General features: G+C 38.8%; 2 protein-coding genes and 2 pseudogenes across 5 annotated transcripts; 2 read left to right on the plus strand and 2 right to left on the minus strand.

Moving 5' to 3' along the window:
- Positions 1-16: 16 nt before the first annotated feature.
- On the minus strand, positions 17-3,952 carry LOC110745574 (uncharacterized). Of its 3 annotated transcripts, none has more exons than XM_021945680.2 (7): positions 2,602-3,952; positions 2,292-2,438; positions 2,019-2,179; positions 1,371-1,581; positions 825-1,062; positions 596-746; positions 17-501 (listed from the first exon to the last, which is right to left on the minus strand). In XM_021945680.2, the coding sequence occupies exons 1-7, from the start codon at positions 3,725-3,727 to the stop codon at positions 199-201; spliced, it is 2,337 nt and encodes a 778-aa protein (XP_021801372.2). In that variant the 5' UTR covers positions 3,728-3,952; the 3' UTR covers positions 17-198. The 3 variants fall into 3 exon arrangements, with proteins under 3 accessions (XP_021801372.2, XP_021801373.2, XP_021801374.2); XM_021945681.2 differs by having other exon boundaries at positions 2,307-2,438; positions 2,602-3,951; XM_021945682.2 differs by lacking the exon at positions 2,292-2,438 and having other exon boundaries at positions 2,602-3,951.
- Positions 3,953-5,632: 1,680 nt separating this feature from the next.
- On the minus strand, positions 5,633-9,627 carry LOC110745576 (uncharacterized; annotated as a pseudogene). Its single transcript, XR_015826322.1, has 7 exons — positions 8,374-9,627; positions 7,710-7,847; positions 7,358-7,524; positions 7,063-7,273; positions 6,621-6,858; positions 6,379-6,529; positions 5,633-6,266 (listed from the first exon to the last, which is right to left on the minus strand). The product of XR_015826322.1 is annotated as an uncharacterized LOC110745576 (transcript).
- Positions 9,628-10,139: 512 nt separating this feature from the next.
- Positions 10,140-11,768, plus strand: LOC110744693 (class V chitinase-like). The gene is made up of 2 exons (XM_088245550.1): positions 10,140-11,478; positions 11,589-11,768. Exons 1-2 carry the CDS (start codon positions 10,359-10,361, stop codon positions 11,606-11,608), a joined length of 1,140 nt encoding a protein of 379 aa, XP_088101676.1. The 5' UTR covers positions 10,140-10,358; the 3' UTR covers positions 11,609-11,768.
- A 7,326-nt stretch (positions 11,769-19,094) lies between these two features.
- Positions 19,095-20,021, plus strand: LOC110744694 (class V chitinase pseudogene; annotated as a pseudogene).
- The last annotated feature ends 6,062 nt before the right edge of the window (positions 20,022-26,083 follow it).

A 26,083-nucleotide genomic window follows, 5' to 3' on the forward strand; every position in this document is an offset into this window, starting at 1 on the left:
TCTCTCTGCACAGGAATTGCAAAGTTTTAATTCAACCAAATATTGTAATGTTTAGAACATGTAGGCCTCCAGATGAAGAATCTAAAGTTGCTAAAATCTTGTATACTTCATAGAGTATATGACCACCCACATTCTTGAGCCTAAGAACTCAACCACTGAAAATGAAAACCTAATGTCTCCTATTCTGAGCCTGCAATTTCATCGGGGTTGCAAGTCAGAAATTTCTGCAGCATTAACTGAACAACTTCCTTGCTGCGGTGTAGATGTGTTTTCCACACTTCCATGTCCTGAGAAAGCCATCTTCGTAGGAGTGGGAACGGGTTCAATGTCAGTTTTGAGCATGGAATAAACTTCCAACATTGTAGGTCTAGCCTCCGGATTTTCCTGGACACATAATAGAGCGACTTGCAAGCATCTCGATAATTTACAAGAAGAAGAAGAATCATCCAGTGATGGATCAATAAATTCCCTTCCTTTGTCATCTTTCCATGATAGATATGCCTGAAATAGTTTGAATGTTACTTCATATATAGTTTAGATCTAAGTAATAGTTTCCTGTAGTGGTGATAGAATCATAGACAGCTATGGAACTTACGTATTGCAAGAGGTGCAAGCTTTCGTTCGGACCATAGTAACATGTGCTCCTCCTTCCACTAATCATTTGCAAAAGTAGAACCCCAAAGCTGTAGACATCGTACTTTGTAGAGTATATACCTTTTTTTACATATTCAGGAGGAACATAGCCACTGCATTGCATACCACAACAAGTATTAAAGGATATGATCATGTGTGTGTGAACAACCAAAAAGAGGCAGTTTACTTACTATGTTCCAACAATCCGCTTTGTGTTTGCTACAAGTTCATCTTTTCTGAAAAGTTTAGCCATTCCAAAATCTGATATCTTAGCATTCATTTCATGGTCAAGTAAAATGTTGCTACCTTTCAGATCTCGGTGAATAATTGTAAAATTGGAGTATTCTTGAAGATATAGGAGTCCTTGGGTAACCCCTTCAATGATGTGCACACGCTTTGTCCAGTCTAGAAGATACCGTCTGGTAAGATCTGCAAGATTTCAAATTCAGGACCAATGAGGTAGGCAAAGGATCAAGAGACAGACAAATTAAAAGTCACAGGTTTCTGCACCACAAGCTTAGATGGCTTAACAAGTGATTTTTGTTAGCTTAATATACACTAGTGTTCCTCAAGAATACGCTTGTCTAACTATTTGGAGAGTTTCAATGAGTTTAACCCCCCCATCTTTACCTCTTAGAGGAGATGTTAAGACCCACTGAAACTTACAGAATGCAAAAGTATTGTGTTATGCTAGCCTGCACTCTCAACCATAACAGGAAGCATGAAAAATTGCAGACCAAAAAGGTAGAAGTCCAAGCTTTTGTTGGGCATGTACTCGTAGATCAGCATTTTTTCTTCCTTCTCAGTGCAAAATCCAAGAACTCGAACTAGATTTACATGTTGTAGTCTTGCAGTAAGTGTAACCTCATTTCTAAATTCCTCAAGTCCTTGAGTTGACGTTTTGGAAAGTCTTTTCACTGCAATTTCCTGTCCTCCTCGCAATTTACCCTTGAAAAATTGAAGAAAACCATGGTTAGTTAAGTTAGCATGGTTTAGTAAAAAGAAAATCCAGATTTATATCTGATCAAAAGATAAATCTACAAATGGTATCACTCTCACTGTTCACCAGAATGTACCACTTAATTAACACAAGGTGAGGGTGACTCTGCTTTCAGTTGTTGATAAGCTTTTGGTTCAGCATGAGGGGAATTAGTAGCCAATGATCATAGACACAGCTTTAAGCCTAAAGTTATTTTTGTTCCCTTTTCTTGGTAGCAGGAAAGTAGGAATGGGGTAGTTCAGGGAAAGAGTTTTTTTTTATTGATATACATCTCATTGTTTTAAAAGTAGCAGCAGATTATACACAAGGGCACACATACAACCACAAGTTTTAAATCCCAGTTCCCACAGTGTAAACTTATGTTAGATAAGGTAGCAAATATTACCATGTAAACAGGACCAAACCCACCCTCTCCAAGCTTGTTTTCACTTGAGAAGTTATTTGTTGCCGCTTTGATATTGGAAAAGCTGAATGCTTGCAGAGTTGGAGGATCACTGTTAAGATCTGATGTGCTAGTAGACCTTGAATTCCCAAGAATATGCATCCCTGAAACCAGAAGGAAAAAAATAAAAAGTGAAAATGCAAATGCAAAACTCTTGATGTAAATTCGAAAAAAGAATTTATCTTTGTCTAATTGCTATTCGAAACAAACACTAACAGTGAGAAAAATAACCCTTTGTCTTCAACAATTTTCTTTGTAAGTAACACACCACGAAGGCTATGAGGATTATGATCAAAGTAATTGGAAGCAAAACTATAAGCAATAACCGCCGCTTGTTTTCTTGATCATTTTCTTCCTCTCGAACTGTCATTTACTAAACCAGTTAGAAGTAGAATAAATGGCTCTCCATTAGAAAATAAGTTGATTTATGCAGATAGCCTGTTGTCAAAATTAAACTTTCTTCAGTATATAAAATTGAGTGTTATGACATGTCAAAAACAAAGCATCAAAAATCACTTTGGCCAACCTGCCCAAGAAAGCGCCCAATTGTCATCATTGGTGACTTGAAACACATTGGTACCAAGTAGCTTCTTCTCCTTGACATATGCAATCTTAGTTCTGACAGCTTCCACATCATCAAAACCAATCCAATTCGATCCTATGATGCAATAATTCACAACATAAGTAGCATTATACATTATGGGAGCTCCGTAGCTTCTAATGTACCACTTGATGTATTTATAGCTCATGGATCCATCTTTCGTCTCAGCTTTTCCGGCTGCAGGTGCCCCAATTCCATTATTGTCTTTGGGGTTCACAAGTGTCCACGCATAGCCATGGTAAGGCAAACCCAAAACCAGTTTGCTAGCAGGAAATGAGTTGTTTAGCCATTGCTTTATACCATAGTTGGTGTTAACATGGCTTGACGGGTCATATAAAGCAGCATGAGCACCGGTAACATTCTCCTTAGCAGGTAGATGATAGTCATATGCCACAACATGTGCCCAATCCAAATTCCTCTTCATAGATTCAATTGGGTAACTCAACGATTCGAAAGCAGGCAAATAACGAACCGCCATTGTCAATATCAAGCGTGACTGATCACTAGAGTTTCTTGACTCAGAATTCACAGCAACTCCCCACTCATCCAATAGCTTTCCCATGTTGATCATATCAGAGGTTGTCCTAGGCCAAAGCCAAAGCAAGTCTATACCTTGAAAGCCATAAAGCCTTGCTGTTTTGATTGAAGACTCAATGAAAGACTTTCTGTTAGAAGGTTTGCTGGCCATTGAGGACAAGACTGAAGAGTTAGCTTTCTCACCCAAAATTGATTGATTTGTTGCAGCTAGTCCATTCCAGATGGACAGGAGTGTTATGACTGATGGGTTTTTGCGCTTGACGATACCGGTGAAGCTGGAGAAGGATGGCTCCTGAGAGGAAGGGATGGAGAGCTGGTAGGTGGAGGAATTTAGTTCAGCAAAGGCGCAAATAAGATGAGTGAACAAGGCAGAGTTTATGTCAGGTATCGGGGACTCGCTATCGACATACCAGTAACCAGCTCTGATCCAAGTTTGTGCAGAGAAACGACAATAAAACTGAGATGAAATAAGGAAGAAGAAGAGGAAAAGGTGGGTGACATTTTTTGATCCCATGGATATAAAGCTAGTTTGATTTTGCTCCAGACTTGCAAGTCTGGACTTCTTTGGAAGATTGAAGAATTGAACGGATTAATGGAGATTGCATTGCAAGTCTGCAAGTCTGCACTTCAGAGAGACAGACCCCTTGGCCTAACTGGACGGATTAATGGAGATTGCATTGCAGCCAAACCAATCAATCAAGCCCTTGCTTTTTTTATTTTAATTTTAATTTTTTTATAAATATAAATAAATCAGCATGATGAGGAGGGTGTGTGTGTGAAATGGAGTAATCATATGCCACAAGCAAGTCTCTGGATTTAGTTGAGAAGACGTACGTGGCATGGAATGGAACACTTTTGCCACCAAACTTGTTGTGAAATGTAAATTCTTGGAAAAGTTAGTCTGCCCACGAAAGCGATGGCAAGCCAAGAGACAATTTTCCTGGAGCCCTTCTTCTGCCAACTCTAGACTTCACACAGGGTTCAGATTAAAACACATCGTGTATTCTATTCATTTCCACTTTGTTTCTTTCTGTTTCTATAAAGAAAGAGAAGAAATAAATAAGCTCACAAATGAAACGAGAAAACCCAATAATACCCTCGATGTTTTTGCCAGTTGGTCCTCTTGCAGATGTGGACATACTCGGCAGCTTGATAGATGAGATATTAGTGGCATATATGTTTTAAATTCAACGCCTATATAGTTTAGTTTGTATATCAAACTAGCTTTATATCCATGGGATCAAAAAATGAACCCACTAGTGATGGCATATAGCTTTTTTGCCCCTGGTTGGTCTCCCAATGTAACAGGACCCCCTGCTTCCTTGTACAACCCAATCAGTCCTATCAGTGGGGATTCTGGGATCACTGCTTGGCTTCAGGCAGGTATGCCTCAAAAAAAAATTGCATTTGGCCTTCCGTTTTATGGCTATGCATGGAACCTAACAGACCCAAATCAGCATGGTATTTTTGCACCAGCCGAAGGATGGAAGTGCTGCCGGACGGGTAAGCCGGTTACAACCTGATCAAGGAATATATAGCTGAGAATGTTGCATCAACTGTGTTTAATTCCACACTTGTTATGGATTATTCCTATACTGGGAAGACTTGGATTGGTTATGATGATACGCAGAGTATCACTACCAAAGTTTCATATGCTAAGGGAAAGGGACTAGTTGGCTACTTTGCATGGAATGTTGGCATCGATGTGAATTGGACTCTTTCACAAGCAGGTATATATGACATTGACAACAACACTCTTTCATGTTCTTGTATTTGTATATATAGTTGATCGTTAATTAATTGTACTTTACTGATGCCTAATGTGAATGTCAAATTTGTTTGCAGCTTCATGCGCATGGGGAGCATATTAGGGACACTACTCTAGCTACTTTTACTATCAATAAGAAGATCAAGATGTAGTGCCATTTGTATTTAGCCTAATTGGAGGCGATTTGTATTCTTTAATAAGATGCAATTCTTCATCATGCATTCATATAGTACAGATAATAGAAAAATCAAAATTTCTTTTTTAAGAGGTGAAACTTGTAAAGCTCAGTAAGCTGTGAGAATATAATATGCATAGAGATGCCATAGAGATGTTGGAAGTTGTCAACTCATTGTACTGCTAGCCTGGAGCTCTCACTTTGTAAAGTTTGTAGTAAGATGTTTGTCTGTGTGTGTTTCTTTTGTTAATAATTAATAAAGTTGTGTGAGTGAGCTCATTGTTTTCTAGTATTGACATTGAGCTGCCAACCTTCTACTGCAGGGGAAATATAAATGAATTTTCCACGCAAAAGTCCAAGTTTTCGTATTGGATTGTGACGGTTTTTATGGGTATCTTATTCTTCATAATCAGGTTACATTTACAGTAAACAATTACATTGGTAGATAACGAAATATCAGTAAAACTCGCAGCACATAATAAACTTCCATTGGTAGACTCATAGATGAACAGAACAGAACCACCCCAAACTCATAATTGGTTCACTTCATGCCTAAACTAAAGAAACCTATAATTCCAAATTCTGCAACATTGTAGTGTGACCCCTGACCTCTTCCCCTTACCAACTTTGTAGTAAGTAGACTGCAATGTAATATACACCTAATGAACTTACTAGGAAATACATGACTAATAAATTCTAAGAATAGTTTGACTAGTGGCCGAGCTGTTATGCCTAAGAGTAAAAGGAAAAAGAATTGAAAATCTGATTGAACTTTGTTTTACAAAGCACTGAGCATATACCACCACTCATCGACCTACAACCTCTGAGATTGTTGAATCATCAATGGAACACACTTCTAGCCGTGGTGCAGGATTAGTTTCTTTGTCTTCATTTCTTTTTGAAAAAGCTGGCATTTTCGGTTTTTCCATTACAGCACTTTCACTCTGTAGCATCGAAGAAATTTCCAACATGGAAGGCCTATCATTTGCATTTTCTTGAACACATAGAAGAGCAATCTGCAAGCATCTCATCAATTTACATAATGAATGTATCATCGAGTGAAGGATCCATAAACTCCATCCCTTTGCCTTCTTTCCAAAGTTCATATGCCTGAAATTATTGAATGTTCCCCACCATGTAATTGAAACGTGAAGATTTAATTCTTAGCAAAGCTGAAGCAAATATTAATTCTGATGTAACTGTGCTTATTGAAGTAACTTACATATTCTAGAAGGTTTAAGTCTTCATTTGGACCATAGGAAGCAGCATTCTTCTTGCCACTTATGATCTGTACAAGGAGAACTCCAAAGCTATAAACATCTGATTTCGTGGAGTATAGACCGTTTTTAACATATTCAGGAGGTACATAGCCACTGCACAGAATGATTTAGAAGATTACTTACCAAAGTATCCAATAATAGAAAGCTCAATTAAAAAAGTAGCTTTATTAGGAAATAGAGTTACTATGTTCCAACGATCCGGCTTGTGTTTGCCTCTTGTTCATCTTTTGTGAAAATTCTGGCCATACCAAAATCTGAGATCTTAGGTCTCATCTCCTCGTCAAGTAAAATGTTGCTAGCTTTCAGATCTCGATGGATTATGGTCAATCTTGAGTATTCTTGGAGATAAAGAAGTCCCTGAGTAACCCCTTCAATAATGCTAACACGCTTTCTCCAATCTAGTTGATACCTTCTGATAGGATCTACATTGAAACAGATGTTGTCCAATCAGTTCTGCATTGAAATATACTAAAAAATGCATGGAACAGTAGAGACACCATAGGCCATCCCTTACAAGCTTACACTATGTTCAGCTTAAAGCTGTGTGGCACAAGGAAGTGAAACCACCAGGAACTAGTGGATTGTCATCTTTTGCACGAAAGCAGCGAAATCTCATATTGACTTACCAAAGAGGTAGAGGTCCAAGCTTTTCTTTGGCATGTAATCATAAATCAGCATTTGTTCATGGTGTTCGATGCAGAATCCCAAAACCCTGACAAGATTAACGTGTTGTAGTTTTGCTGTAAGCATGACCTCATTCTTGAATTCCTCGAATCCTTGAGTTGAAGCTTTTGAAAGTTTTTTCACAGCTATTTCTTGTCCATTTGGCAATACACCCTAGCAAGTTATGTAGACACTCATGGTTAGCATGTTTAATGGGGACAAGCTGGTGCCATGATATGCCCCATTATAAAAGTTTACCTTATAAACTGGACCATAACCACCCTCTCCAAGCTTATTTTCAACTGAAAATCCTTCTGTTGCCACCTCAATGACAGCAATGCCAAAGACTTGCAGATTAGGTACATTGCTATTAAAAGTTCCAGCTGTGTCTGCTATATAATTTGCCTTGGATTCTGATTCTTTAGCTGCGTTTGCCAAAGAATTGGCAGAAGAGCTTTAAGATCCAATTCTTCCTCCATAGTTATAGATAGTACGTTCGTTCAAAAAAAGAGTTATAGATAATACATAAATCCAAAATACTATTCAAAGAGGTGAATAGTTAATGTTCAATACTTTCAGGCCGAACAAAAATAAGAATAAAGCTATATACCTTTTGACTTGAGCATTCTCATGCGGAAGTAACACATGACGGTGCCTAATATGAGAATAACTGAAGCTGCTGTAGTCAAAATGATGATAAGAAGTCGCCGCTTTTTTTGTCCACTGCTTGCACGCTCTTGAGCTGTAGCTGTGATCAGCATATATAATTCAATGTAACAGTTAGGGAAGAATGCATTAAAGATCTTGGAAGTTGTCAGCTGACTGTAGTATGGGACTTTCTATGGCAGCAACAATAAGATATAAATAAGTTGTGAGCTAACCTTCATTACAGGGGAAATATAAATAAGGCGATGGTTGAATTTTCCAACGTAAAACTCCAAGTCTTTTATTGGACGGTGACTTTGACTTATATGGGTATCTTGTTCATTAGTTTGCAGTAAAGAATTATAGTGGTCATCTTCATTTCATTTTCAACAGAAACCAATTATTTTATTCTTCTGTCTTGACTGCTAAATGGCTGAAAGGGCAAATACAATTTGGACAGCGAATCATATTTTCTGTTTTCAATATCAGCTCATACTTTAATTTCTGACTTTTATTTACAACAAACTTCAATAGGGAGTAATGAAATTAAGTTGTCATGGTGGAATATGCAGAGAAAATGAGTTCATCAACTAGAGTACTATGCATAATTATTGAGCTTCAATTCCTACCTGCAGCTGCAAGAGAAAGCACCCAATTGTCATCATGGGAAACCTGCCAGACAAAGTATCCAAGCAAACTCTGCTCCTTAGCATAAGAAACTTTTATTTTGACAACTTGAGCATCATCAAAACCAATCCAAGATGATCCAATTATGCAGTACTTAACTACATACGTAGCATTGTAGATTATGTCAGCCCCATATCTCTGAATGTAACCCTTGATATCCTTGTAGCTCATGGATCCATCCTCTGTAATGGCTGGACCTGTTGCTGGTGCACCAATACCATTGTCCCTAGGATTCACAAGTTTCCAAGCATAGCCATAGAAAGGCAAGCCCAAAACCAATTTGGAAGCAGATAATCCCTTACCAAGCCATGCCTTGATACCATAATCTGTGCTAGCATCACTTGATGGATCATACAGAGCTGCATGAGCGCCAGTGAAATTAGTCCACTGAGGCCCATAATAGTCATAGGCCATTACATGTACCCAATTCAAGTTGTTCCGAATGGATTCAACCGGAAAAGAAAAGGACTCCAAATCTGGTTTGTATTGAACGGCTGCTGTCAAAATCAGCTGCGCCTGGCTAGAGTTTGCAGCCTCAGATTTGACAGCAGCTCGCCACTCTTGAAACAAATTTCCCATGTTGGTCATGTCCGAGCTTGTGTTAGCTGAAACCCAGCAAAGGTCTAGGCCTTGGAAGCCATAAAGCCTTGCAATCTTTATTGAAGAATCAATGAAGGTCTTTCTGTGAGAAGAATTACTGACAAGTGTTGAAAAGACTGAGTAGTCTGCGTTTCCACCCCCAATGGAGATGAGGGTGGTGATTGATGGGTTCTTTTGCTTGACCGTGGATGAGAAGGTGGAGTAGTGCTGCTCCTGATCCTGCTCCTCAGAGTCAGAGGAGAGGGAGAGCTCATAGGATGATGAATTAAAACCGGCAAATGCATAAATAAGGTGAGTGAAAAGCGAAGAGTTTATGTCAGCAATGGGGAATTCACTGCCAGAATACCAGTATGCCGCTTTGATCCAAGATTGTGCCTCTGAGGCTTGCAGTCTAAAAGCAACAAGAAAATGGAAGAAAAGGAGGACTAGTAGTACACTTGAAAATTTGAATACCATGGAGTATGGATAGGAAGCTGATGCTTGAGAGCAGATGGATGATGGCTGATGGCTGAACTTAGAAAGAAATGCATTAAGACTTCACTTCTTCTTAGGATGAAGAGATTAGATTCTTGTTACACGACTTGACGTACCGCTGAATTATTAAAGTGTAGACAGTGACATTGAAAAACTAGCAGTCAACAGGCACAAATTAAGGGTGTTGAGCAATCAAGACAACTTTTTGCATATCCAACCAACAGAAGAATTGTAAAGTAATAATCTCCACATAACTGTACACCAAACTTGCTGGGATCATAAATGACATTACGGTCAATGGTGAAATTGTCTCCATAAAATGAAAATATTGGGTCTCTCTCACCGAGTTATAGGTTGTTAGCAGATATTGACATATCAATATCACAAGTAGAAAAGTCTTCCTCCAATTAGTATGTTGTGTACCTGGTTTTGACGGTTCCACACAAAGCGCAAAGTAATCTAAGGCCTAGATTGAGTTACTCTAATAACCAGATGTGAACAGGAGAGAAGTTGCTAATCACAGCATATACTGTTGGATGGCTTCTAGAGATAAATATTTTATCTGTCTTAAAAGATCCACGTACCTTCTTTACTTTTGGATAATTTCAAGCTGACATTTTAGACCACAATCAGTTTCTGCAAAACTTGGGTAACTGACCTTCAATATATCTAAACTTTCAAGCTACATATGTCATCACCAAGACATAAATCAGCAAAAGTCTCCAATGGAAGTCTCTTTCAAAGTTTAGATCTTCAATATTCGACTATTTATATGTATGTATAGCTCGCAGAAGCTGATCTTCATATCAATCATAGCTAGCAAACAAAGATCATTCCTCCTTAATTTGCTTCAATGTCTTCGAAAACCAAAACCCTTCAAATATTTCTCCTTTCCACCCTCCTTTTCCTTATCCAACTCAATGTCTCTTCAGGCCAAACTGTGGTTAAAGGCGCTTACTGGTATTGGGACAGCGGATTTCGAGCATCCAGCATAGATTCCAGCCTATTCACTCATCTTTTCTGTGCATTTGCTGATCTTGATCCCAATACTTACCAAGTCACCGTTACTTCCTCAAACTCAGCCCAATTCTCGAGCTTCACACAAACAGTCCAACAAAAAAACCCTTCTGTGAAAACCCTCTTGTCCATTGGTGGAGGCAATGCTACTATTGCAGACACCTTTGCTTCAATGGCAAGCCAACCCAGCAGGCGAAAATCATTCATTGACTCCTCCATTAACTTAGCCAGGTCCTACAACTTCCATGGCATTGACCTTGATTGGGAGTACCCGGACACCACCACTCACATGACCAACTTTGGCACCCTTCTCACCGAGCTGCGAGCTGCTGTGGCCAATGAGTCCCAGACATCTGGCAACACCGAATTGCTTTTAGCCGCTGCAGTATTTCGCTCTGCAGATTACTATACCATAAATTACCCCATTGAGTCCATATCAAACAGTTTGGACTGGATCAATGTAATGGCTTATGACTTCTATGGCTCTGCTTGGGACTCAAGCAGAGCCAGCACTGGACCACCGGCTGCATTGTACAACGCAACCGCTAGCCAGGTTAATGGGGATGCTGGCATCACATCTTGGGTTCAGGCAGGTTTGGGTGCGGATAAGATAGTGCTGGGCCTTCCATTTTATGGGTATGCATGGCGTTTGCTGAATGCTGATGAGCATGGCCTTTTTGCTCCAGCTGATGGACCGGCTGATGGACCTGCTATTAGGACAGATGGGAGCATAAACTACAAGGACATACGGGACTTCATAAGCCAGAATGGGACACAGACAGTGTACAATGCGACGGTTGTTACAAACTACTGCTACTCTGGGACAACATGGATTGGCTACGACGACACACAGAGTATCTCTGCCAAGGTTTCATATGCTAAGCAAAGGGGGCTTCTTGGTTACTTCTCATGGCAAGTCAGTGGTGACGACAATAACTGGGCTCTTTCTCAAAAAGGTTGGTAAATCCTAAGTAGAAATATGTTTAACTCTATTGGAATTATTGTATATTAACAAATGGATGTTCTGATGTATTAACTACATATGTTTTTACTATTGTTCTTGCAGCTTCAACTACTTGGGGATGAGAAAATGAGGATTAGATCTGTATATGCAAATGTAATACCTTACTTGCAATAAGGCTAATGAGGCCAAATAAACAATAACATGTTGCCCTGAATTCTTATTTTCTTAATCGGTTCATTCTTTGTATGGACGAACGAATGATTTTGGGAAATTTTGTGTGGATGAGAAAAAAAATAATTTGCAAACCTTGTTGAATCCAAAATTCCAAGCTGCACCAAGTCAAGCCCATTTTTTCCTTCCTTGGACAAGGAAACAAAATAAAAAAGAAGAGCCAACAAGTTCTTCGAGTAAGAAGGAACATGTTCTTGAAGCCCAAGCCTACCCTGAAAATACACTCTTGGCAGTTCTATTTTTGTACAGGAAGAACAAGGTACTACTACATTTGGTCAAAATGCATATATATATATATATATATATATATATCTGAGCCGGTCCTTTTTTGACCTCAAGTATGTAAAGCCATTCATTGGCTTATTTGGACAGCATGCAGATCTTAGACAAACATATTACTTACACTCCCCCTCAATCTGAAGGAAGTGGAACCGAAAAAAGCACTGAGCCTTGAGCCTTGGTGAGTACACATCTGCAATCTGATCTTGAGGACTGTTAAAAAGTAATACACATTTGTACTAGAATAATATAGAAATATCTTGAATAATCTAGAAAAATCAAGAAAGATTGAGAGAAAGTAGAAGTTAGAAATATCTATTAACTATAACTAGATAAATCTAGAATCATGTAAAAAATTGTGGCTAAAAACAACTTTGGAAAAGTCAAACCAACTTTTCCAAAGTATGCTGCCGACATAGCACTCCTATATATAGCTATTAGCAGCACATATGTATTTATTCAAGGAAAACTTGAAATCTACAGCTGCCTAACTCCTCCCTTTAGCCAACCCTTGTATCCAACCAATTCTAAAGCCTTGTACCCTTCTTATTTCAATCAATAAAATAAAATTATCTTGTTACCCTTTCAAAAAAGCTTTCTATTCCACATAAAGAATATTGTCCTAAATAAATCAACTATTCTCTAAGCCTCTCTTCTCCCTTCAACTAATAGTGGTATCAAAGCTTGTTCCGATCAATCTTGGGCGTTGGTTCACTGGTCCTCCATCATGTCTACCACTAGCCAAAACTCTGACCCTCTTCCTATTTTCACAGGAGAAAACTATGACTTCTGGAGTATTAAAATGAAGACCTATTTTATGTCTCAGGATTTATGGGACATAGTTGATAGTGGCTTCAATAATCCAGAAAATCCAACTGTGGAACAGTTGAGGCAACTGAAGAAGGATCAACAAAAAGATGCAAAGGCCTTATATGCCCTGCAACAAGCCTTGCATGATACGATTTTTCCAAGGATCATGGGAGCCACAACTGCAAGGGAAGCATGGAATACTTTAAAGGAGGAATTTCAAGGCAATGCCAAGGTACGTGCTGTTAAACTACAAACTTTGAGAAGAGAGTTTGAAAACATTAAAATGAAGGATTCTGAGACAACACAAGACTATTATGCTAAAATAAAAATAATAATTAATCAATTGAGAGCCTATGGAGAAAATATTAATGATTCAAGAATTGTAGAAAAAATACTTATAAGTCTTCCTGATAAGTATGATCCTTTAGTTACTGCCATTGAACAGACAAAAGATTTAACTAGTCTGTCAGTGACAGAACTAATGGGCTCTCTTGAAGCTTATGAGAAAAGACTGAGTAGGCGAAATGAAAATTCAGTTGAAAGTGCCTTTCAGTCAAAACTAAATTTAAGGTCTCAGAAAACTAAAGAAGGGGAAAGGAAATTTGGAGAAAGTTCTAGAAGAGAAAATTATAAATCCAATAAGAATTGGGAAAATAAAAAAGAAATAAAGGAAAGAAAAATCTATCCTCCCTGCGGGGTGTGTAAAAACACAAACCACCTAGACAAATATTGTTGGTTCCGTGGCAAGCCCAAATGTCGAAATTGTAAAAAATTTGGGCACATAGAAAAAGACTGTCGGACCAAGAACTATCAAGCCAATTACTCAGAAAAAAGTGAGAAGAACGAGCATATGTTTTATGCTCATCAAGCCACACCAGAAGGAACCAACAAGAAATGGTATATTGACAGCGGCTGTAGTAACCACATGACTGGAGATGAAAGCATCTTCTCCAACATAGACAAGTCCGTAAAATCCCACGTAAAACTGGGAAATGGAACACTGGTGGAGACAAAAGGAAAAGGTACAATCTCTATCCAAACTAATAAAGGAACTAAATATATAAAAGATGTTCTATTAGTACCTAGCCTGGAGCATAATCTATTAAGTGTTGGACAAATGATTGAAAATGGTTACTCTCTGCACTTTTCTGGAGACTCCTGCACAATATTCGATAAAAGAAATAAAAATCACATAATAACAAAAGTAAGGATGGAAAATAGAAATTTTCCTATCCACTGGCAATTTGTAAAAGCCACAGCCAAGAAAGCAGAAATAGAAGATTCATTGTTATGGCATAAAAGATTTGGCCACTTTAATTTTTATGCACTAAAAACTCTTTATCAAAAGAATATGATGAGAGATTTTCCAAACATAAAAGAGATCCATGATGTCTGTGAAAGTTGCCAACTTGGCAAACAACATCGACAAGCATTTCCATCTGGAAAGGCTTGGAGAGCTAAAGCCTTGTTGGAGCTTGTTCACACAGACGTTTGTGGACCCATGAGGACTCCATCTCTTGATAATAACAGGTATTTTATCCTGTTCATAGATGACTATACTAGAATGATGTGGGTTTATTTTATGCGAGAAAGATCAGAAGTATTTAATATCTTCAAAAAATTCAAAACCCGTGTTGAAAAACAGAGTGGCCACTATATTAAAGTTCTAAGAAGTGATAGAGGAAAAGAATATACCTCTAAAGAATTCAACAAATTTTGTGAAGATGAAGGAGTACAGCATCAACTAACAGTTGGCTATGCTCTTGAACAAAATGGAGTCTCAGAAGGGAAAAATAGAACTATCATGGAGATGGCAAGATCCATGATATTTGAAAAAGGCTTGCCAAACACATTCTGGGCAGAAGCTGTGTATACAGCAGTATACTTGCTAAATAGATGCCCAACAAAAGCTTTACAAAATAATACTCCTATTGAGGCTTGGAGCAATATAAAGCCATCAGCAAAGCATCTCAAAGTATTTGGATGCATTTGCTATGTGCACATTCCTAAGGAGAAAAGACACAAGCTAGAAGAAAAATCTGAAGTTGGCATATTCCTGGGATACAGTTCCCAATCTAAAGGCTATAGAGTCTACAATCCCAGAACTAAAAAGTTCACGATAAGCCGAGATGTTGAGTTCGATGAATCGGCATCATGGAATTGGGAGGAAGAAAAAGTTGAAAAGAAAAGTGTTACTATAACAAAACCGTGCAGAGAGGAAATTGAAGAAACTCCAGGTACGACTCCACCACCCACAACTCCTCCATCCATACATCATGAAGGCTCTCCAGAACCAGAACAAAGAACTAGATCACTCCGAGACATATATGAAACTTGCAACTTCATAACTATAGAACCAGAAAGTTTTGAAGTTGCAGTAAAAGAAGAAATCTGGAGAAAAGCTATGGAAGAAGAAATTAAAACAATTGAGAAAAACAAAACATGGGAACTCGTTGATCGCCCACAAGACAAAGAGATCATTGGGGTTAAATGGGTCTATAAGACAAAATTTAGTCCTGATGGATCAATACAGAAGCATAAGGCAAGGCTAGTAGCTAAAGGCTACTCGCAGCAGCCGGGCGTAGATTATAACGAGACATTTGCACCAGTTGCAAGACTTGATACTATAAGAGCACTGATAGCATTAGCAGCTCAAAAGAAATGGAGAATTTATCAGCTAGATGTAAAGTCTGCATTTCTAAACGAAGAGCTTGAAGAAGAAATATATGTGGAGCAACCACAAGGATTTATTGAGCAAGGAGGAGAAGATAAAGCACTCAAGCTAAAGAAAGCTTTGTACGGACTCAAGCAAGCGCCACGAGCTTGGAACAGCCGCATAGACAAATACTTCATCAACGCAGGCTTCAGAAGGAGCAAAAGCGAGCCCACTCTCTACACCAAAACTCAAGGTAAGTCCGATATCTTAATCGTCTCTCTATATGTGGATGACCTCATCTACACAGGAAACAATGAAGAAATAATTCAAGAGTTCAAAAAAGATATGATGAAAACATTTGAGATGAGTGACCTTGGGTTGATGCACTATTTTTTGGGCATCGAAATAAACCAAGAAGAAGATGGAATCTTCATATGCCAGAAAAAGTACACTGAGAATCTTTTGAAAAAGTTCAAAATGTACGGGTGCAAGACTGTAGCTACTCCACTTATTACCAATGAGAAATTAAGAAAAGAAGATGGATCAAGAAAAGCTAATGAATCAGTTTACAGAAGTCTCATTGGGAGCTTGCTATACTTAACAACAACAAGACCTGACATCATGTACGCGACAAGCCTACTATCAAGATTTATGCAAAATCCAAGTCAAATACACTATGGAGCAGCAAAAAGAATATTAAGATACTTGCAAGGCACAATTGACTATGGCATATGGTATAAGCCTACTACAGATCCAAGACTATTTGGCTACACAGACAGTGATTGGGCTGGATCAGTGGATGACATGAAAAGCACATCAGGCTATGCATTTACAATTGGATCAGGAATATTTTCATGTTCATCAAAGAAACAAGAGACTGTGGCTCAATCATCAGCAGAAGCCGAGTACGTAGAAGCAGCAAGTTCAGCATGTCAAGCTATTTGGCTCAAAAGAATATTTAAAGATATGGGAGAGTAACAAACAGAAGCTACTGAAATACTTTGTGACAACAAGTCTGCTATAGCAATGGCGAAGAATCCAGTATTCCACAGCAAGACAAAGCATATCGCCATCAAGCATCACTTCTTACGAGAAGTCTCAGCAAACAAAGAAGTTGAGCTCAAGTACTGCAAGACAGAAGAGCAGATTGCAGACATCTTCACTAAAGCACTTCCAAGACCAAAATTTGAACTGCTACGAAGCATGCTCGGAGTAACACAAATGTGCATTAAGGAGGAGTGTTAAAAAGTAATACACATTTGTACTAGAATAATATAGAAATATCTTGAATAATCTAGAAAAATCAAGAAAGATTGAGAGAAAGTAGAAGTTAGAAATATCTATTAACTATAACTAGATAAATCTAGAATCATGTAAAAAATTGTGGCTAAAAACAACTTTGGAAAAGTCAAACCAACTTTTCCAAAGTATGCTGCCGACATAGCACTCCTATATATAGCTATTAGCAGCACATATGTATTTATTCAAGGAAAACTTGAAATCTACAGCTGCCTAACTCCTCCCTTTAGCCAACCCTTGTATCCAACCAATTCTAAAGCCTTGTACCCTTCTTATTTCAATCAATAAAATAAAATTATCTTGTTACCCTTTCAAAAAAGCTTTCTATTCCACATAAAGAATATTGTCCTAAATAAATCAACTATTCTCTAAGCCTCTCTTCTCCCTTCAACTAACAAGGACAAACACATTGAACTTGAAAAGATTTTTACAACTACTAGTGACCAATTCCCTTCTCTCACGAAGTGATAATCCAACTCGATGTGCTTGGTCCTAGCATGAAAGATGGGTTTAGAACAAGTAAGAGACAAAGCACTAATGTTGATCACGCCACAGAGACGTAGCTGTTACTGAGGCAAAATGCATATCTAAGCAGGTCTTTTTTTTTCTTTAATTAAGTATCTAAGCCGATCATTGACTTAATTGGACAGCATGCAGAAGAATTTCTGTAAGAAACATATCAATTTGTTATTGGTTCAAATTAGATTGACTTTCCTTTCGAAAAGCTAGAATTGTTGTTGGCAAAGGCTGCAGACGGCAGTCTTTAATTTCACAGTTTTTTCTGATTTTTTTTTAAATCGTATAGCCGCGCGACTATACTTATTTTGACACGTGGCCAGTAATCAAAAGGTGGGTCCTTTTTTTATATGTACACTAAATTTATTTTAGAATTAAAAAAGATAATGGGTAGTTGTGTTCCATAAAAATAGGCTATTATCTGATTTTTCTTTTAATTTTAATTTTTTTTAATATGAAAAAGTGTGAATTTACTATATTATCCTCATTTAATTAATAATTTCAATTCTTAATATTTGCATTAACCAAGGGCATTTTCTGGTATTTTGAATGTTTCACCATTCTCTGCCTTTTGCTTTATATATATATATATATATATATACTAGCCTCTTCGCACGCGCTTCCGCGCCTGCGAGAGGCTTTTTAAAAAAAAATTAAAATCTATTTTAGAATTAAAAAGATAATGGGTAGTTGTGTTCCATAAAAATAGGCCATTATCTGATTTTTCTTTTAATTTTAATTTTTTTAAATACGAAAAAGTGTGAATTTACCATATTATCCTCATTTAATTAACAATTTCAATTCTTAATGTTTGCATTAACCAAGGGCATTTTCTGGTATTTTGAATGTTTCACCATTCTTTGCCTTTTGCTTTATATATATAGATATATAGATAAATAGTATAGCCACACGGCTATACTCGATTTTTTCTACTTTTTTAAAAATAGTATAGCTGCGGGTCATTTTTTTAATATATATATATATATATATATATATATATATAGTATAGCCGGGTGGCTATACTCGGGTTTTTCTGAATTTTTTTTAAAATAGTCGCGGCTATACTCAGTTTTTTATTTCTTTTCAAAAATAGTATAGTCGGACGGCTATACGGGGGTTTTTTCTGAATTTCTTTTAAAATAGTATAGTCGAGGCTATACTCTTTTTGACACGTGGGCCCCTAATCGCAAGGGGTTTTTTTATATATATAAATAGTATAGCCGCCCGGCGATACTTGGTTTTTTTGAATTTTTTAAAAAAAATAGTATAGCCGAGCGGCGATACTCTGTTTTAGTATACAAAATAGTATAGCCGCGAGGCTATACCCGATTTTTTTTTTATTTTTTAAAAACTATTATATCCCTGCGGCTAAAACTAGTACATGTGGCGCCAAATTTTTTTCAACCATCCCAACCTTCGATTTTTCACATCTTCATTTAGAGATCATCCTTGCAAAAAATCATGCAAATTGAAAGTCATTAAGGCATCTAATGTTGAGACCAACAAAATCAATGAACACAGTACTTCAAGAAAGTACTTAGATTTCAATAATTTAATTGAGTGGTCAAATGATTTCAGATTCAAGTGATTTTGTGTAAAGATAATCTTTGAATGAATATCTAGAAAATAAACGGTTTGGATTAGTGAAATACAATGCGGAGTGTCCCTCAATGGAATCTCTCTCTCTCTCTCTCTCTCTCTCTCTCTATATATATATATATATATATATATATATAGGAGCTGATTTCCCCACTCCCCTTTTTTCCACTTACACTCCCTTTTGCTTTTTAATACTTTTTAATTAATTTTGTTTTTTCTCTTTCCTATTCTGTGTTTCTGCTGATATTGATTCCCCAACCAACCAAGTCATCATTTCCACTCAAGACCAACCCCAATTTGCAACTTCACAACCATCGTTCAACTAAGAAACCTTTCAGTCAAAACCATTTTATCAATAGGCGCAACTAAGACTGCTTTTGCTTCCATGGCTAGCCAACCAAGATCCCGCAAAGCATTCATTGACTCCATAAACATTTTCGGATCTTATAACTTCCATGGCCTTGACATTAACTGGGAGTTCCCCGCCACGGCCACAGACATGTCTAACTTTGGCATCCTCCTCGCAGAATGGCGAGCCTCGGTGGCCAATGAGTCCCAGACAAGTGGGAGGCCCCCATTGCTTCTAGTGGCAGCAGTCTACTACTCTACAACTTATCACTCATTGTTGCACCCCATTCAGTTGATATCAGACAACTTGGACTGGATCGATGTGATGGCATACGACTTTTTCGCACCCAGTTGGTCACCCAATGTAACAGGGCCCCCTGCTTCACTGTACAACCCAATCAGTCCCATAAGTGGATATTATGGGCTCAGTGCTTGGCTTCAGGCAGTCAAAGATTGCATTTGGCCTCCCATTTTATGGGTACGCATGGAATCTTACAAACCCATATCAGCATGGTATATTTGCACCAGCCAATGGAATGGCAGTACTGCCAGATGGCGTGCTGGGTTACGTCCAGATCAGGGCTTGTACAGCTATGACAGCAACTGTGTTCATTTCCACACTTGTTATGGACTATACCTATTCTGGGAAGACTTGGATTGGTTATGATGATACGTAGAGTATCACTACCAAAGTCTCATATGCTAAGGGCAAGGGACTAGTTGGCTACTTTGCATGGAACGTTGGCCTCGATTTCAATTGGACTCTTTCACAAGCAGGCAGGTATATACTTATATGACACCAACCCTCTTTCATGTTCTATTAATTTTGTGTTAAATTGATACCAAACTTTATATTTTAGGTTGATTAACGAAACAAAGACAGAACCTTTATAGCAGAAATTTATGCAGAGAAGGAAGAACACAGAGGATTGAGAATGTTCAGTATATTTTCTATATAAATCTCGGAGAAAAAACAAGCCTATATTCTCCTACTCAGTCAAATGCTCATATCCTATTTTTTAGGGAGCAAGGACTCATCTCCAGCCATTCAGGCCATCGAAGGCTACGATCCTTCCACTTGGAGAAAGATCAGATAACACAGTACATCCCAAAACAGATAAGAATAACAGCTGTGTAGGTTTCTAAAACATGAAATAAAACTAGCGGTTACAAGTTTAAAACTAACAGCTATTTCTAAAAAAGGACAAGTTCTTTATCTCTTCAATTTCTTCATTCTCTTCACTTCCAATCTACAAGATTGTCATCTGCAGGTTGATTTAAGCTAAGTATGCAGCTTAATTCTCAACAGCCTCTCATAAGCTGCTTACTGGCTTAACTCCAAGCCTCAATCTCAATTGATTAAATCTGTCCTTTGGCAAGGCCTTTGCAAAAATGTTTGCAAGTTGTTCTTCACTTCTGCAAAATTGCACATCGATCACACCTTCTTACAGAGCTTCTCTTATAAAATGATACTTTCTGTTTATATGTCTAGTTCTTTGATGAAAAACTGGATTCTTAGCCATATATGTAGCTGACATATTATCACAGAATAAAGGTGTTGCCTCAGTTTGCATCTCCCCAAAATCATCAAGGACAAACCTCAATCAAATGGACTGTGATGTTGCCTCATATGCTGAGACATACTCAGCTTCAGCAGTTGATAGTGCCACTGTGTTTTGTTTCACATATGCCCAAGAAAATGCTCCACTGCCAAAGCTAAATGCATAACCAGAGGTGCTTCTGCTATCATCTTCTCTTCTTGCCTAATCTGCATCACAGAACCCAATGAGAGTTGCAGACCTGTCCTTCACATACTCAATGCCATAGTTAAGGGTCCCTTGTGTTAGAAGTTGTCATATGTTGAAGCCTAACTTTGTAGACTAGTTTGGTAGCCTAATAGTTTGGTAGCCTAATAGTTTGGTTGCCTAACTAGGTTGGTTGCCTAACTTGGGAGGCTTGACTAATGTCTTAGGAATTTGTATATATATGTGTTGATTGTAAGTAATGAAACATAAGTTGAAATCAGAAAATTCTCTCTACACTCTCCACTCTCTCCTTCCAATCTTCTCTATGTTTTGACATGGTATCAGAGCAGCGATCTTGGAATTGCTGACTCTTGTTCTGAATCTTCGCTACCTCCATGGGGGAAGATGTTTTTTCCCCTGCTGGAAATAGCACCACCAACTCTTCTCAACCTACCTACCTAGAAGCATTGACGAAACCGATCCCGACCCAGACACCGACCCGACCGATTGGCCTCACCTGGACTAGGTGTTGCCGCCGACCCAACCAACCGACCCCGATGATCCAGACCTCGACACCGACTGAAACTACACGATATGAAAAAGATCAAAAGAGATATGAAGCTGCAAGTGGTGACTCTAGCCATGTATCCCATACTTCGGATGATAGAAATTCAACGGGCTGGATAATTGATTCTGGCGCAACCGATCATATGACATTTGATCCTGATGATTTTCTGAGTACTAGTCAACCCAGACGAACTAGTATTGCTAATGCCAATGGAGTTACTTCTCCTGTGACAGGGGCTGGCACTGTGGCTCTCTCATCCTCTCTTTCATTATCTAATACTTTACTTGTTCCATCTCTATCAAATAAGTTAATGTCAGTTAGTCAGATTACTGAACAATTGAATTGTTGTGTATTAATCTACCCGAGTTTTTTGTTTACTTCAGGATATTCACACTAAGGAGATTATTGGTCGTGGTACTATGAGAGGGGGGCTATATTATATGGAGGATCTCAGTACAGGCATGGCTCACAATGTGACACATGATATCAAACAAAGGCAAGTCTGGTTGTGGCACCGTCGATTGGGGCATCCATCCTTTGGATATATGAAGCATATTCTACCAAACTTATTATCAGATTTCAAGGACTCCGACTTCAAATGTGACATTTGCATTTTGGCTAAAAGTCACCGTGTGCCCTACCCGTTGAGTTCAAGTAAGAGTACTACTCCATTTAAGTTAATTCACTCTGATGTTTGGGGGCCCTCACCTATAACTTCTCATTCTGGCTTTCGATGGTTTGTGACATTTGTGGATGATTGTACTCGTATGACATGGTTGTACTTGATAAAGAATAAAAATGAAGTGTTTACTATATTTCAGTCTTTCCACAGACAGATTGAAACTCAGTTCTCTACCAAGATCCGAGTTCTTCGCTCCGACAATGGGGGCGAATATGTCAATCATGACTTTCAAACATACTTCCAGATGCACGGCATGATTCATGAGACGACTTGTCCTCAAACACCACAACAGAATGGTGTTGCGGAACGGAAAAACCGACACCTCCTTGAAACAGCACGAGCCCTTCTGATTGGAGCTCATGTTCCTCGTCACCATTGGGATGATGCTATAGTTACCGCAGTCTACCTCATCAACCGAATGCCTTCCAAAGTTTTAGACTTCCGGACCCCCATACAAGCACTTGCCCAACATGGGCCCTTGCCCTCCGTTCAAATGCTTCCGCCCCGAGTCTTTGGTTGTGTGGCATTCGTCCACCTTCATAAGAATCAACGTGGCAAACTTGATCCATGTGCTCTCAGATGTGTTTTCATAGGCTATGCTGCTCATCAGAAAGGATACCGGTGTTATCACCCCTCTAGCCGTCGTACGTATGTCACTTTGGATGTCACCTTTATGGAGTCAGAGATGTTCTTCCATGATCCGATGTCCAACTCTCCGCCTCAAAGAGGCATACAAATAGTAACAATGAACAAAGAGGCTCTGGGAATTCAAGGACCTGACAATTGGAGCAAAACAAACCCAAGCAATGAAGTTGAATTTCGGAACAGGAGCCAAGCGACCGGTCTCCAGGAGCCCAGCGACCGGTCGTCAGAGAATCCTGAAGAAGAATTTCGAACCTGCCCAGAAACGACCGGTCGCCAAGAGCCCAACGACCGGTCGTCAGAGAATCCTGAAGAAGAATTTCGAACCTGCCCAAAAATGACCGGTCTCGAGAAGCCGAGCGACCGGTCGCCAGAAAATCCTGAAGAAGAATTTCGAACCTGCCCAAAAGCGACCGGTCTTCAGGAGCCCAGCGACCGGTCGCCTCCCTGTCACGAACACGATATCTCTTCATATTTCACCACCGAGACTGATGAAGACCCCCCTCACATCTCAGTACCCGCTGATCAATCTCCTGAGAATAATCCTGAGGTACGTGATTCTACTACATCTACTGCTTTAGTTGATAAACCTGTTAGATATCAATTACCTGATAGACAGAACCGTGGAAAACCGCCAATTCGGTATTCACCGGATAATGGCAAGGCATCAAAGTATCCAATTGCAAACTATGTTTCTGCTGAAAAATTATCTGCACCCCTCCAAGGCTTTGTACACCAATTATCCGCAATTCATATTCCAACCAAAGTGAGTGAGGCATTGAAGGATCCAAAATGGGTTCAGGCAATGAAGGAGGAGATGCATGCTCTGGAGAAAAATCACACATGGACACTGGAAAACTTACCTCAAGGAAAAAGGACTGTCGGATGTAGATGGGTTTACACTTTGAAATACAATGCTGATGGGTCAATTGAACGTTACAAAGCACGGCTTGTGGCAAAGGGATACACACAAACATATGGTATTGACTATGAAGAAACCTTTGCCCCTGTTGCAAAACTTAACACTGTTCGAGTGCTCTTGTCCATTGCAGCAAATCTTGATTGGCCTCTCCACCAATTCGATGTGAAGAATGCCTTTCTCCATGGAGAACTCACAGAAGAAGTCTACATGGATATCCCACCAGGATATGTTACGTCTACTCATGCTAATGTAGTGTGCAGATTACGAAAAGCATTATATGGATTGAAGCAGTCTCCCCGGGCATGGTTTGGGCGTTTTACCTTGGCAATGAAGAATTATGGTTTTAAGCAGAGTAATTCTGACCATACTCTGTTCTTAAAATACAAGGGAGGAAAGGTAACGGCTCTAATCATTTATGTTGATGATATGATTATTACTGGGAATGATATGCAGGAAATCTCTCAACTACAAAAATGTTTGGCAAAGGAGTTTGAAATGAAGAATCTTGGTGGACTCAAGTACTTCTTGGGCATTGAAGTTGCTCGATCAAAGCAAGGCATATTTCTCTCACAAAGGAAGTATGTTCTAGATTTATTGGCAGAAACAGGAATGTTAGATTGCAAACCTGTGGACACTCCAATTGTTCAGAATCACCGCCTTGGGGAATATCCCAATCAAGTACCCACTAACAAAGAAAGATATCAAAGATTGGTGGGACGACTGATCTACCTATCCCATACCCGACCCGACATCGCGTATGCTGTAAGTGTTGCTAGTCAGTTTATGCATTGTCCAAGTGAAGATCATATGGATGCGGTTCTTCGGATTCTTAAATATTTGAAGTCCGCACCAGGAAAAGGACTTATGTTCTCTAAAAATGGTCATCTGAATATCAGTGGCTATACAGATGCAGATTGGGCAGGGAATGTCACTGATAGACGATCAACATCAGGGTACTTCACATTTGTGGGAGGTAACTTGGTTACTTGGAGGAGCAAGAAACAGAATGTTGTTGCTTTGTCTAGTGCAGAAGCTGAATTCAGAGGAATGACCAAAGGAATTTGTGAACTCCTTTGGTTGAAAAAATTGCTTACAGAGATTGGATATGCACCCACATCAGGAATGCATCTCAAGTGTGATAACAAGGCTTCAATATCCATTGCACACAATCCAGTCCAACATGATCGCACTAAACATGTTGAAGTGGATCGACACTTCATTAAAGAAAAACTTGAAAATAAAGACATTCAGCTTCCGTTTGTCAAGTCCGAAGATCAGCTGGCAGATATTTTGACAAAAGCAGTTTCTAGCAGAGTATTCCACAACTCACTGATCAAGTTGGGCATTGGTGATATCTATGCACCAACTTGAGGGGGAGTGTTAGAAGTTGTCATATGTTGAAGCCTAACTTTGTAGACTAGTTTGGTAGCCTAATAGTTTGGTAGCCTAATAGTTTGGTTGCCTAACTAGGTTGGTTGCCTAACTTGGGAGGCTTGACTAATGTCTTAGGAATTTGTATATATATGTGTTGATTGTAAGTAATGAAACATAAGTTGAAATCAGAAAATTCTCTCTACACTCTCCACTCTCTCCTTCCAATCTTCTCTATGTTTTGACACCTTGCACATATCTTAGTACCATTCGTGCAACCCCCAGATGCTTCTTGGTAGGACTATTCATAAACCTTGATAGCAAACTTGCAGCATACATTAGATTAGGTCTAGTTGCTGTTAAATACAGTAGGCTTCCCACTATTTTCCTGTAAAGCCCTTCATCAGCCAATTCACTCCCATCCACTTTCTTAAGTTTTTCACCAGTGGGCAAAGGAATGGATACTGGTTTGCAGTCTTCAAGTCCAAATTTCACAAGCAGAGATTTGACATACTTGCTTTGGTGGATGAATACTCCTTGATCAATTTGTAATATCCCCATGCCCAAGAAATGATGTAGAAGTCCAAGATCTGGCATTTCATATCTCTGCATCATCTCTCTTTTGTACTCAGTAAGCATCTTCTCACTGCTTCCAGTGTAGACAATGTCATCAACATATATTGAGACAATTATCAAACCTCATTCATTATCAGATCTTGTATACAATGTGGCTTCACTTGTGCTTCTTTTGAACTTTCATAGAGAGAGATATGCATCAATCTCACTATACTAGGCTCTAGGTGCCTATTTAAGTCCATATAAGGCCTTTCTTAACTTGTAGACCTTGTGACCTGCATTCTTTAACTCAAAACCTTCAGGCTATTCAACATGCACTTCTTCATCAAGCACACCATTTAGGAATGCTAACT

Source organism: Prunus avium, chromosome 8, assembly GCF_965620075.1.
Source record: "Prunus avium chromosome 8, drPruAviu1.hap1.1, whole genome shotgun sequence".
Classification (NCBI taxonomy): Eukaryota; Viridiplantae; Streptophyta; class Magnoliopsida; order Rosales; family Rosaceae; genus Prunus; species Prunus avium.

Excerpts from the sequence above, each read along its gene's own strand:
- LOC110745574 (XM_021945680.2), bottom strand. The coding sequence starts at position 3,727 with ATGGGATCAAAAAATGTCACCCACCTTTTCCTCTTCTTCTTCCTTATT. Across the intron at positions 1,582-2,018 it reads GGTTTGGTCCTGTTTACATG|GGTAAATTGCGAGGAGGACA; the intron begins GTAATATTTGCT and ends CAATTTTTCAAG. Across the intron at positions 502-595 it reads GCTTGCACCTCTTGCAATAC|GCATATCTATCATGGAAAGA; the intron begins GTAAGTTCCATA and ends AAACTATTTCAG.
- LOC110744693 (XM_088245550.1), top strand. The coding sequence starts at position 10,359 with ATGTCTTCGAAAACCAAAACCCTTCAAATATTTCTCCTTTCCACCCTC. Across the intron at positions 11,479-11,588 it reads CTGGGCTCTTTCTCAAAAAG|CTTCAACTACTTGGGGATGA; the intron begins GTTGGTAAATCC and ends TTGTTCTTGCAG.